The sequence below is a fragment of the Bubalus bubalis genome, chromosome 16 (genome assembly GCF_019923935.1).
Source record: "Bubalus bubalis isolate 160015118507 breed Murrah chromosome 16, NDDB_SH_1, whole genome shotgun sequence".
Lineage (NCBI taxonomy): Eukaryota > Metazoa > Chordata > Mammalia > Artiodactyla > Bovidae > Bubalus > Bubalus bubalis.
Window position 1 is genome coordinate 41,456,853 of NC_059172.1, and position 12,871 is coordinate 41,469,723.

At 44.4% G+C, this 12,871-nt stretch overlaps 1 protein-coding gene across 3 annotated transcripts in view; it reads right to left on the bottom strand.

The window, feature by feature from the left end:
• Positions 1-10,718: 10,718 nt before the first annotated feature.
• Positions 10,719-12,871, bottom strand: part of TRIM66 (tripartite motif containing 66) — a 60,227-nt gene continuing 58,074 nt past the window's right edge. For all 3 annotated transcript variants that reach the window (XM_044929487.2, XM_025266609.3, XM_044929488.2), the window contains one exon: positions 10,719-12,312. In XM_044929487.2, coding sequence (XP_044785422.1) covers positions 12,253-12,312 — 60 coding nt within the window. In that variant the 3' untranslated portion in view covers positions 10,719-12,252. The remainder of the gene's footprint in view (positions 12,313-12,871) is intronic.

Consider the following 12,871-nt stretch of genomic DNA (forward strand, 5'->3'; position numbering starts at 1 on the left):
CATAAATATATATTGCAATATACAATAAGTATATAGTAATTATATTAAAATATATTTTACATATTTAAATTATAAAAATATCTTTGTACCTTTTGGAGGTCAGTCATATACACTATAGCCTTTTAAATACTTCACTGCATATTCCCTAAAAATAAGGATAATTTCTTATATAACCACAGCACAGTTATCAACATTGATATTTAACATTGATATGATACTGTAATCTACTGTCCATATTCCAATTTTATTGATTGACCCAATGATGTCCTTTAAAGCATTTCCCCCTTTTCATTAAAGGAACCAGTCTAGCCCTGGATATTGTATTTAGTTGCCATGTCTCTTTAGCCTTTTTAATATGCAACATTTTCATAGCTTTTCTTTGTCATTAGTGACATGGCCATTTTTTAAAAATCCTGTCCCCTACTCCCTGACTTTAATATAGCATTTCCCATTTTGGGCTTCTCTGATGCTTCTCCATAATTATATTCTGAGCATACATTCTAGGCTGCAATATTGGATAGGAGATGTGTCCTCAGGATATCACTTCCGGATGCACAACACATCTATCTGTCCCTCATTGGTGATGTTATTTTGATCGCACAGTCAAGGAGTTGTCTGATTTCTCCACTGCAGAATTACTGTGTATGTTTTCTCCCTCACAACTAATGAGCGGTCAGTAGGCAGACAATTTAAGACTGTGCAAATATTCCACTCTTCGTCAAAATGTCTCCCTTTCCTGATTTTCTCCTGAGCTAAAGGAGTGCCGCTGGCGCCACCTATGGAGCTGCTGGCAACACTGCAACAAGGGGAATGCGTTTTGGATCCTCCCTCACTCCTGCCACTTGTCTGGTGCCCAGGAGCTGTTTAAGCCTTCAGCTCAGTTCAATTCAGTCGCTCAGTCGTGTCCGACTTTTTGCGACCCCATGAATCGCAGCACGCCAGGCCTCCCTGTCCATCACCAACTCCCGGAGTTCACTCAAACTCACGTCCATTGAGTCAGCGATGCCATCCAGCCATCTCATCCTCTGTCGTCCCCTTTTCCTCCTGCCCCCAATCCTTCCCAGCCTCAGAGTCTTTTCCAATGAGTCAACTCTTCGCATGAGGTGGCCAAAATTTTTAAAAGAAAATACTTTGAGGCTTCAGTGACAAGGCCTGAGTTCTAACTCTGACATTGCCACCAACTGATGAGAAAACCGGGACAAGTTCTTCCCCTTCTCAAGACTTGAGTTCCCAGTAAAATGGGAGGTGATTTCATCCATTCATTCAACAAATACTTGTTGAGTAACTACAGGCACTGTTCTAAGGTCTGGCCAAGATTTCTGCTCTCAGGGAGCTTACACCGTATGAGGGGTGACACAGATAATGAACAAGAAGATAAATTAAGGAAAAGGACAAATACAATAGTAGGAAGTGCTAAGGTGACAATAAAGATTGTGAGAGCAAATGCCTGGGATTCACTTTTGACTGGATAGTTAGAAAAAGCTCTCTGAAGAGGGGTTTTGGCTAAGACATAAAGGATTATATTTGAAATATACTATGATGAAAGTTTAAAAATACACATAAATATTTGTATAAGTACAAAAGTAGTATAACATTTTAATACCAAAGTTTGTAAAAAAGACAAAAATTATGCATAATGCTACCACCCTAATATAGTCTGATATAATAACAATTTAATATATTTGTATCTTTTTTCTTTTATTTTACATATAATTGTTTTGCTTTTTTTTTGTTTTGTTTTGTTTTGTTTTAATTTTAATTTAATTTAATTTTATTTTTTAAACTTTACATAATTGTATTAGTTTTGCCAAATATCAATTGCTTTTTTAAATTTAGCATCATCGCCTAATCATTTTCCATGCTGCTATTCTAGGTACAAACATTGCCTGCCTCTTGTTTCATTTTTTTAAATTATTTGCCCTTTTCCTCTCCCAAGAACAGTACAATAAACTCTCATGTCCCCTTCATCTAGATTTACCAATTGTTAACTTTTTGCCACACTACTGTACTTCTAATAACATAATACATCGTTTTTTCTGAACCCCTGAGAGTTAGTTACAGACATAATGATCCTTCATCCCTGAACACTTGAGCACGGACCACCTAAAAACAAGACCTTTTTTCTCCGTAACCACGGTTCAAAGTATCACTCTTGGGAAGCATAATATTAAGACAAGCTATCAGCTCATATTAAATGTTCCCCACCTGTCTCAGAAATATCTTTTCACCTGGGTTTGTTTGGTTTTTTGATCTAGTATCCAGTCAAGAGCCAGATCTTTTATTTAGTTGTTCTTTCCTATACTACACACTTAGAGCTTCGTAGGCAGGAAATTCTATCTTAAAGCACACTGGCAAGTCCAGTGCTCAGTCTTGAAAATGCAGCCCGTTCTAAGTGCTAGTGAATATCAGTCCAGTCTAACTGTCACTAAAAATGAGGTCACTTCACCCTCCTGTCCAGTGTGGACACTGCGTGAAAATTTACAACAGAAAACAAGATTTTTCAATGGGCCTTGACAATGTTATTCACTCAAAAGCATTTTTTAAGAGGATGGTGCTTCTGAGGGGTTGTTATGTTCTATAAAATGTAATCTAATCTGCAAATTTGTCATCTTAAAACTTGATTCCTCTTTTGATCATTATTTTAACTGGTATCTCTGATTTCTGAAATACTTGAGAGGTTTCTCAAGCCAGAAGTTTGGAATTTCTTTCTTCCTGTATGCAACTTATGACTTGGCTGGATTCCTAATTCAAAGACTTTGAGAATCTTTGTCTCAGTTAAAGTATGCCATATAGATTCTTGAAATATCATTTTAAAGTATATCATAAAATTATTCACCCATCTTCTATAGGTTTTGTTTCCAATATTCTACTATTATAAATATTCTAATATTCTGCTTTTCTACTATCCTGATCACACCTAAAAAATAACATAAGAATTAAAGTAACATTAAAAATAATAAATCCTTAATATTATCAAATATCCTGTGAGTGTTCATCTTTTCTCAATTGCCTCACAATGTTTTTAGTTTCTTTAAACCAGGATGGAAATAAGTTCCATATTTTGCAATTGGTTTATATTCTCTTTTAAGTCTCTTTCATCTGTAGGTTCCCCTTCCACCTTTTTTTTCCTTGCAATATACTTATTGAAGAAACCAGGTCTAGTGGCCTATTGCTGCCCCAGGCCAGATCCGACTGACTGTATCCTTGCCCTGGGATTTCTTTGGAGGGAATGATGCTAAAGCTGAAACTCCAGTACTTTGGCCACCTCATGCGAAGAGCTGACTCATTGGAAAAGACTCTGATGCTGGGAGGGATTGGGGGCAAGAGGAGAAGGGGACAACAGAGGATGAGATGGCTGGATGGCATCGCTGACTCGATGGACCTGAGTCTCAGTGAACTCCGGGAGTTGGTGATGGACAGGGAGGCCTGGCGTGCTGCGATTCATGGGGTCGCAGAGTCAGACACGACTGAGCGACTGATCTGATCTGATCTGATGTCATTTTAGATGTTCCTCTGTTCTTTTGTATTTCCTCTCAATTGGGAGATACATATGTAAGTTTGCAGTTAAATCTAGAGACTTGATTAGATTCAGAGTCTGTTGGTTTGGAAACACTTCATAGATGATGTTGTGTATCAGGAGACATGTAATGTCTGGATGTCTCTCTGTGTGATATGGGTAACCATGGATGGTCACTGCCTAGATCCATTAATTCACTGAAGGTTGAAAAAGTGGTGATATTCCAATTTATCAACTCTTCCATTATTAGCCAGAAAACTTCTGAAAGAGACACTTCCCCTTGCAAACAAAGAACAAGGAGCATTGCTCACCACCCAGCTGGACAAGGATTGTCCGCCGCAGCAGGCACTGACCGACACGCACCTGAGAGGAGTGTCTATGAAAAGCAGGATGAGGCGCTCTGTGTTTGGGAAAACGGCCTAGAGAGTTAGATGTTTATCTCAAGAAGAATTTTAATGAACCCAGATTCTTGACTCTCCCCACACACAGAAAAGCACTAAAATCATTGAGATATCTGTTCTCTGTGACTAGCACTAATCTTTCAGCAAGATGTGTGTTTGACTGTGCATATTCTCTAGCCAAAATCATATATAAGCTGATTTCTCCTCTGCCCCTTTGGCGCAGAGGCTGTCCCCTGAGCTACAGTCATCAGTGAAGTCCCTGAAAAAAATACTTAAATTCGCAACTCTTATGTTGTGCATTTTTTCTTGACACTCCCATCAACTATTTGGTTGCCCACAGAAGCACTTCATATAGGGAAGAGAAGAATTCTTCATTACACTTATAAAAAGTCACAGAGGCACTGCCTGGCACAGGCTTTGCCATAAAGTGACATTGTCAGTGGGCCCCATCATACCTGGGACTCACCAGAACAAGTGGGGAGCAGAGTCCTGAGATAACACAGCTGCTTTCAGCAGTACCAGGCCTTCGTCCTTAGGCTGGGGCAGGACTGAGGCTGTGGTGGTTGTCTCTAAGCACGGAGAGACCCTTGTTTTCTCCATGAAATGCTGAGCTTGGCCTCAATAGGTTTTATACCTCTGGAGGCCAGGGGTACAGGAGCTTCCAGGAAGTTGAGGGATATCCTCTCAGCCCAAGGAGCAAAGAAAGCTCTGGTTTTGGCATATTAGAGTATAGGCTCAGCTGCTATAACAACAAAAAATAAAGGGGCTTAAAAAGTGAAATGTATTTCTTCCTCAAAGAAAGCAACAGTCCAATGAGGTAAGCAGGTAGATCAAGGCAGGTGGAGACTGTGCTCCATGAGCTTGTCAAATCACCCAGGTTCTTTGTACTTCCTGTTTCACCATTCTCTAGGATGTCATATCCATCAGCAAGATTAAAGTGGATAACCAGTAGGCTTACCTGTGTTCCTGTGTGGAGGAAGCATAAAGACAGAGGAAGTGGAGGCCAAGCAATTTCATTTAAAACCTGTCTTGGAAGTTTTACACATTATTGCCTTTCATAATTGATTGTCAAGAACTTATTCATAAGATAGCATCCAGCTGCAGAGGAAGCCAGGGAAGGTGGGGAAGTGGATTATTACTAAAATTAAGGAGAAAATGGATACTGGCAACAATGCAGTCTCTGCCACAGTTCGATAGTAGCCTCTAGGGATTGATTACAGCCTTTCAGTCCTCAAACCATATTGTGGGCAAAGCCTCCAGGAGCTGACATCTGAGAGCCCTTCCCAAAGCCCAGGCATTCTTATTCTAGGAGGCCCTACAACACACATCAACTGTTAAAATGCATTCACAGCCTACAGTAAAAAGAGTTTTACTGCCAAATGTTGAAACTGTTTTCACAGTTTTTCTTTTTGAATATTTTGGCTAAGAGTAATTCATTTCATTTGCAATTGGCTTGGCTTTCTTAGCAATCATCTTGCTAACAAAGATGACACACATGATTGTTAAGAACACAGCAATCATTCAGTAAATAGAATTTCTTGTGAAGTGAAGAACTCTAACCAGCAAATTGTTTTTAAGTGTAATAAAATTTTAATGAAATTGTTATAAAATTAACAATTAAGGAGTTTAACATAATGGTATAGTTTATAGACATTTAACTAGATATTTATTTATTTAGGTTTTGCCATTTTCAATTCTAATGTGTTTCTGTCTTTTTTTTTTTTTTTTTTTTAGATCCCTGAAAAGCTCTCAGGCCCTGGATACCCTGGCTCTACTTTCAAGTGGATAAAGCCGTCCACAGGCCACCTGTGCAGAAAATGTGCTGCAGACCTACCTGCCAGGGCAGGGCGTGCTCTAGCAGGTGCCACAGAACCTGAAGAATGGGAAGCAGAGAGGCCCCTCTGGGACCTAGAGAAGGCTGGTATTAATAAAATTAGGAAGGAAAAAGCACAGCAGAAAGCTCAGAGCAGGTGTGGGGAAAGGTTTCAGGTACTTGGGCCAGTCTGAGGAGGGGTGGGGGAAGGTGGGTTAGACAAAATTTCCAGGTCTCATTGTAAGCATTAAAAGTGATGGTCATCCTTGCTTGAAACACAAACTTCCTTAGCTCCCCTGACACCACATTACCCAGTTTTCTTTCCATGTCCCTGGCTGCTTCGAGGAAGAATGTTAAGGGCACCGAGGGATGGATGGCCTAGGTGTCAGGTGATGCTGAGACACCCAAGTGAAAGTGTCCACAGACCACAAGGTTTGTGGGTCTGGAGCTCTAAGAGTGAGCCCATGACTTTATCAGATTCATCAAGATTTCTGCATCTGTTAGGATGCTTGGTTGCAGGTAAAAGGATCAACTTTGGCTAATTTAAGAAGAAAATGAGTTTATCAAACGATTTTTAAAGCATTTCGGAGAATTATTGGGAAGGCCAGGGAACTGAGCTAATTGGAGTGCTGGAGAAACTGCCGCTGCCATCAAACACCAGCTCCTTCGGCTGTGCTGCTGCTACTACCTCGCTGCAGCCAGCGCTGTCACCAGAGGGGTCTCTGTAGTCCCTGCTTTGCTTGCCTTTCTCTTCTTTCTCTCTCTTTTTAAAAAATAACTACCACTGGGCCAGTACCCAGGCTGCAAGGCATGCTGGGAAATCAAGTTTTAATGTATTCAGACTCAACAGTGAGAAGTGAGCTCTGCCTCCCAAGACTCCTGGGGTGGGGAATTCCCCCAAAATAGGAAAGAGGTTCAGGTTCCATTCAGTCAGAATGAATGACAAATATTCACTACAGTGTCCTTGCCCCGCACGATGACTGGAAGCCACTGGGCAGAGAGGAACGCTCAGGTTAAGTGACTGGGCAATGTTGCTATATGAAGGATATTCCTGAAGTGGCCAGGGTCTAGAAGTGATGGGCATTTTTCCCCCAGACCTCGCCTCAGACTTGCTGCCTCTATTTCAAAGAACAGGCTGTGTTCACACAGTAAGAAGCAGAGAGTGGAGTTCTTTCCTAGTGAGAAAGCTCCCCACTCTGCTCTTCCCCACCTTGTGTCTTAAGGATGGTGGAGTCTGGGGGTGAGAAGACCATGAAGTCGGTTCAACCATCTCCACTGAAAAAACACTCCAGGACACAATTACTGGTAAAGAAAAGTGCTCTTTTTTTAATTTGTTCTTGAATGTGTAGGTTCTATTAAGATCAGTGACACTTCCCCTTATAATGGTCCTCCCTCATGCCCCCAACCACCTTGGATCAGATGGCCACTTCTAGAAGAGGCCTAGCAGGAACTTACCCTACACAGCCAACAGAGGGGTGCAGCTTGAGGACTGAGCACATGGCTCCAGAAGCAGCACCAGCTACTGAAGACTTTCCTCAAGGCAGCTCAGTCTGGCCTGTGAGGCCCTTTGCCCTGGCTTGGTCAAGACTCCCTAGCCATGTCCCACTGCGGTGTTCCCTTGTTCCCTGTGTGGCCTGAACGTTAGAATTAGAATCACCATTAGAATTAGAATCACCATTACCATCTTTAGAGCTGGAGAGCCTCTGAGAGATCACTGTTTTCACATCTCCCTCCTCACTTCCTCCCCACAACTCTATAGATGGGGAAACTGTACCCCAGGTCACACAGTTCATAACTGGCAGAGTCAAAACTTAGGTATCTAGCATCTCAAATAATACATCTTTCTGTCATACCTTCTTGCCTCCAAGAAAACAATCAGCATCTGCCTCCAGCTCAAGGAACAACTGGAGCAAGCAGGTGGTGGTGGGTACAGAAGGGGACGACCTGGCTCAAGGGGCCAGGCTGACCCTAGCTGAACCCCAAGCAAGTGATGAATCACAGAACTTCCTGATTTCCCTCCAACAGAATGTTATCAGTGGCAGATACCCACCCCAGATGGGATCTTCTTCCTGGCTAGCACACTGATCCATGCATGGAAGCATGCTTACCATGATCCCATGCTCCTTCCTGGCTAAGGCAGGCTCTAATTTGGTGTGAGGATCCTGGTGATGAGCTGCCCACCAGCTGGGAAATCCAGTTTACCAAATTTCTTCTTGGTAAGACCTAATCCACATTCCTGGGCTGATTTATACAGGGCCTCTTAGCACACTAAAGTCTAGCTAAAATCTGTCTGTGTCTGTGCTGGGAGAGACAGAAAGAATCACAGATACTGTCCTCCCAGCAGAGCTCATACACGTGCTTGGCATGAGGAGATCTGAGTCCAGGAGAAGAAATGAAGTCAAAGAAAACAGGCAGACACGAAGGGTCGGGGAAGGAGCAGCCACGCTTCCTCCTGCCCATGGGCTCCTGAAGAGGGGAGACCACAGGATGCTACCAATGGCGCTCCCTGTCCGTATGTTCAGGAAGGCTCAGCCTGTGTGGTGAGAGGGAAAGGATAATCCAGACAGCTGTGGTGTCACCAAAGCCAAGTAAAGAGGGTTTTTCAAAAAGGAAGTGGTAGATGATGTGAAATGCTGTAGGGAGTTCACGACTGTTGAGGACTGAAAGGTATTCGCTTGATTTGGCAACCGGGCAGTCACTGGTGACTTTTATGAAAAACTATATAGAGGATGAAAAAGTGACTAGGAAGAATCAATAAAAAATATTTTGTTGAGGGAAATTTGGCTGACAAGGGGAAAATGTAAGTGTAACAGACTCTAAGAAATTTTATTTTAACCTTGGGGAGACCTTAGTTTGTTTGTTATCTATGTGGAGGTAACCAGTGGAGAGTGTGGCTGAAGACCCTGGAAAATGGGAGCAGTGAGATAAGCGGTGGAGCACAGTCTTGGAAGATGCAGAGCAGGATTAGAGAAGTAGAGCACCAAGCAGGAATAACTGGCAGGGAGCTAAGGATGGCCACACAGAGGCATGGGAGGCAAGAGGAGCACGTGAACAGCAAAAGTCTTGTTTTAGGGTCTCTCTTCTGTGAAGTAGGCAATGAGGCCAGTCATTTGCTGAGAGAAAAGATAAAGGGCACGCATGGAAAGCAGAGTAATAACAAGTCAAAGAACACCAATCAATACTGAGAGCCCAGCTGAGGCTCTCAACTCTGAATCTGTCATGCTTAGGAGCCCAGAAAGAGGGAGCTAAACACAGGTTGATGCAGAAAGTGGAGGAGGGTTGATAGTTCCAGCAGAAGTTGGAGAGGATGAGGAAGTTCAGGACGCTGAAAAAAGCATCAGTGTGTCATGGGACATGGGTTTAGGCTCAGGAGAGGAGGAAGTCCAGGAGAAGACTGAAAGCTTGGGAGAACAGAGAGCTAAGGTCTTGGAAACGGGTTGAAGGAGCAGGCAGTTTAATTAATAGCAGTGGAAGAGTGGGAGAAGAGGAAGCAAAGGGGATGTTAATCCAGAAAGGGCAGAGTCTCAGTTAAGGAGTTCAGAAGAGAAGACTGTAGGTGACTCCATGGAGTGAAAGAGAAAGCAGAGCAGAGCCCAGGAACATGTAGGGAGGGGTCTAGGTCTTAGGAGCAAAGCAAAAACCTGTTGCCAGAATTGGGTACAGAGAGCCAGAGTGCACCAGGGTTGATGGCAGGGTTCTCTGTGAAGACCTACAGAGCCTACAGAGGATCTGGTGGCTGCCACTTGCACAGACAGGCAAGATGTATAGTTGGCAACTGCTGGAAGTTAGGCAGAGTCAACCTACCTAGGTTCTAGAAGAGTGCACTACAATCTCCTTTGCATCAGCTGAAGCTAGCCCATTCTTCTGTTTCTCAGCATATCCAAGAAAGCCAATTTCTCTTCTAGGACTGCATTCTGTACCTTACCAGAACTCATTGCATTTTCACTTCATGACTTTGTCAATGACCAAAGGACTTAACTGATGCCAAAATGGGACCATTATAGGAATAAGTAAAAAACTGGATTAGCTCAAATGTTAACAAAAAGCCATTAAAGTTGGTCACGCAGCCAGTAGCCTTTTGTTTAATTTCTAAAACACCATGTTGTTTTCTGCATGCAAAAACAAAACAAAACTATGACTTAAAACACTGGTGTTAAGTACACAGGAAAAGCCAGGAGAGGGCAGTGCTGTGGGATAACCAGTGGAGGAATGAGGGGGCCACACACTCTTGGAGGAAAAGATACCCTCCCTCCCACCCTCCCTGCTCAGGGGCCTAAAGGCATGCAGGGTTCTCAGCAGTGGGAAGGGAGCATGTGACTCTCTACCACATCACTAAGGTCCCCTGGCCCAGCAGGCTACAAGTGGGAACAACACTGATACAAGGGAAGCCAAGCACTAAACTGTATTTCTGCTTTGTATTTGTGGTTTCCCACTGGTCTTGGGGAAAGATTTCAATCAGGTTTGAGACTGCCACAGCCCTCACCAGCTGCCCAACACAAAGCACCGTGAAGGTGACCCAGAGAAGGTGGGAAGGTGACCCACACAAAGGAAAAATGACCGAGAGGAGGAATTAATGAGGTAATTACAAAGAGAACCTTGCCAAGCCAACTAAATAGAGAAAAAGATTCAAAAATTGAAAGGGAAATTAGCCAGAGCCCAAACCATAAAGTCATATGAGCGCCAAAGAACAGAGGGTTACACCCAAAGATTGCCTGGCTACTGGAGTATTCAAGACTTAGTTACCCCAAACTAGAAAACATGATTATGGAAGCCCATCTGCTTAGGAGAGCTTGGCATGTGCTGGTGAGAGAATGGTAAGTCAGTGGGCATAGTCTGCTTTGAAGTGAAGGTGCTCTTTCAGCCTGGGTGGAAAGGAAATGAGCAGTTCCATCCACTCACAAGGAGAGAAGAAATGTTTCTCTGATCAAAATGTCCCCATTAACAAGGGCCCCACAGACAAGAATTTCCTTAAACTTCACCTCTTGGCAAAAATAAAGCCATGACCTGCAGCTCCCTTGAAATTAGCTAAGCCAGGACAGGACCAGGGAGAGCTGCCTCCAGGCCAAGCCAACATCAGCAACAGGTTCCTTCTCAACTAAGCCCTTGCCAATGAGGTGTCCTGACCCCCAGAATCTGTTCATGCCTTTTCTTCCCAAACTCCTTGCATGGACCATGACCATCTATCTGAGATGTAGCCTGGAGCTCTGCTCCTGTGCCCATGACCCCCAGAACACTTCTCTCTGAATTCCTGGAGAAATAACGTTCTGAAGTTGCTTCAGGGTCACCAAAGGACACTGAAGAGACTTCTATAAGTTTTACATCCCTGACAGAACTTCCATGAATGCTGAGGCCTGGCTCCTGCCAGTCCCTTTGACCTTCTCCAACCTCCAACAAACACAAGGGGGTGGGGGGCTGTCAGCAGAGTCTTGCCTTTTTCTTGGCTATGGACAGCCTGAGGGCAGGCGAGTCAGAGGACTCACTCCGATCTTTGGCTCTATGAAGTGGAGGAGTTGAGAGCTAGGATCTCTAAGCCGGAGGAGAGACCCAGCAGAGGGAGCTGGTTGTGGGTCATTCTCCTTGGCCCAGAACCTCTGCATGTGAAGCAGACAGCAGCTTCCTCACGGTTCTCCCAAGCAGAACTCAGGGTCTGGACCTCTGAATGGGCATAATGAAGGGGTGGCCACCTATAATCACTTCTAAGAAGCCAGTTCTGACACCAAAGAAGAGCTCGCAATCCAAGAAAGTGGCACAGAGGGCACACTCTGAAGTTAAAATCTTCTTAAGCCTGTAAGTAAGATCTGAGCCTGAAGACCTAAGTGGTCTCTGCACAGCTCCCCAGCCCCATCAAGAATGCTACACAATCCAGAGCTCCACAGTGGCCACCTGCATCAACATCAGGAGAGGGGACGTGAAGAACAAATACCCTGAAAACCGTGAGAACCCGAATAGGCACCAGTTGAGACCTGTGGCCTCTAGAAGCCTCATTACCACACCCAGCACAGGTGCCTCTGTCCGAGCAGGCCAAACAAAGGCAAACAGTGACAGTCTTTGGCTGTGCTAGGTCAAGGATCACAGGCCTGCAGTAGATACATCAGAACCTCTCTCCCTTCTTTTACCCTCTTCTGGGCCCAAGAGGAATTCAGATACATATGCTGCTCCTGAGCCCTGCGCACTGAAAAGTGAGAAATGTCTGCCTTCGTCAGCAGGAAGAATTCACCAAGGAAGGATGGTCCTCCTGAGCCCGACCAGGCTTGGTCTTGTCAAGTGGACCCTACACATCTGACCGTTCTGCTCACAGGGAACACCCCCTCTTTGCTGTTTATTACTGAAATCTTCTCTGTAGTGGATGCACTATGGCTCCCAAATAAATGCTGTAAGATGCAAACGGCAAAGAAGGGCAGTACAGGCTCGACAAGAAGCGTCTCACGTCCACGATCCAAGGAGAATGAGCTGAAAGGTGGGGAGGAGGGGTCAACGGGAGGCGGCACCAGCTGCCAGAGTGCTCGGTCTCCTTCCAGCCCTCACACCTGGGAGATGCTGTTGGCCAGGCGGAACGACACTCGTTTTGCTCTTTCATTCTCCTGAAAGGAAAAAAAAAAAATTAGAATCAGAATGCCCAAATGTAGGGTTCATTAGTGTGAAAAGTCCAGAATGGGATTCCCCAGGGCCAAAGTGTTTTATTCCACCCCAGGGATGCAACTTCAAAACTCACTGAAGCCACCAAGCACTGTGTGCCAAGTGTCACAGGTAATGGGGGTGGCTAGTGGGACCCTGGCACACAGAGGGCAGGCAGTACGTGTCAGTGGAATGAAACAGCATGGAACTGACGTTTCAGGTCAGGTCTGCACGAGTGAGACCAGACAGAAGGTCAGAGGAGATCTCTTTCCCACAAGCAACACCTCTCCTTCCTTCTCTACGTCAAGGGGCTAAGAAGACTCTCCCTTTCTCTCAACCCAAGTGGAGATCAGGATTGAGACCAGGGCATCACAGTGTGGAATCACCAGCAGGAGTCAGGAGACCTGGTCCTGTTGCAAATTTTCGGGGTGACCCAGGCAGATACATCCACCTCTCTGAGTTCCGAGCCTCAGGGGTCACTGGAGTTGAAGAGCCCCACACTCCCTTGCCTTCCACTTAGGCTGA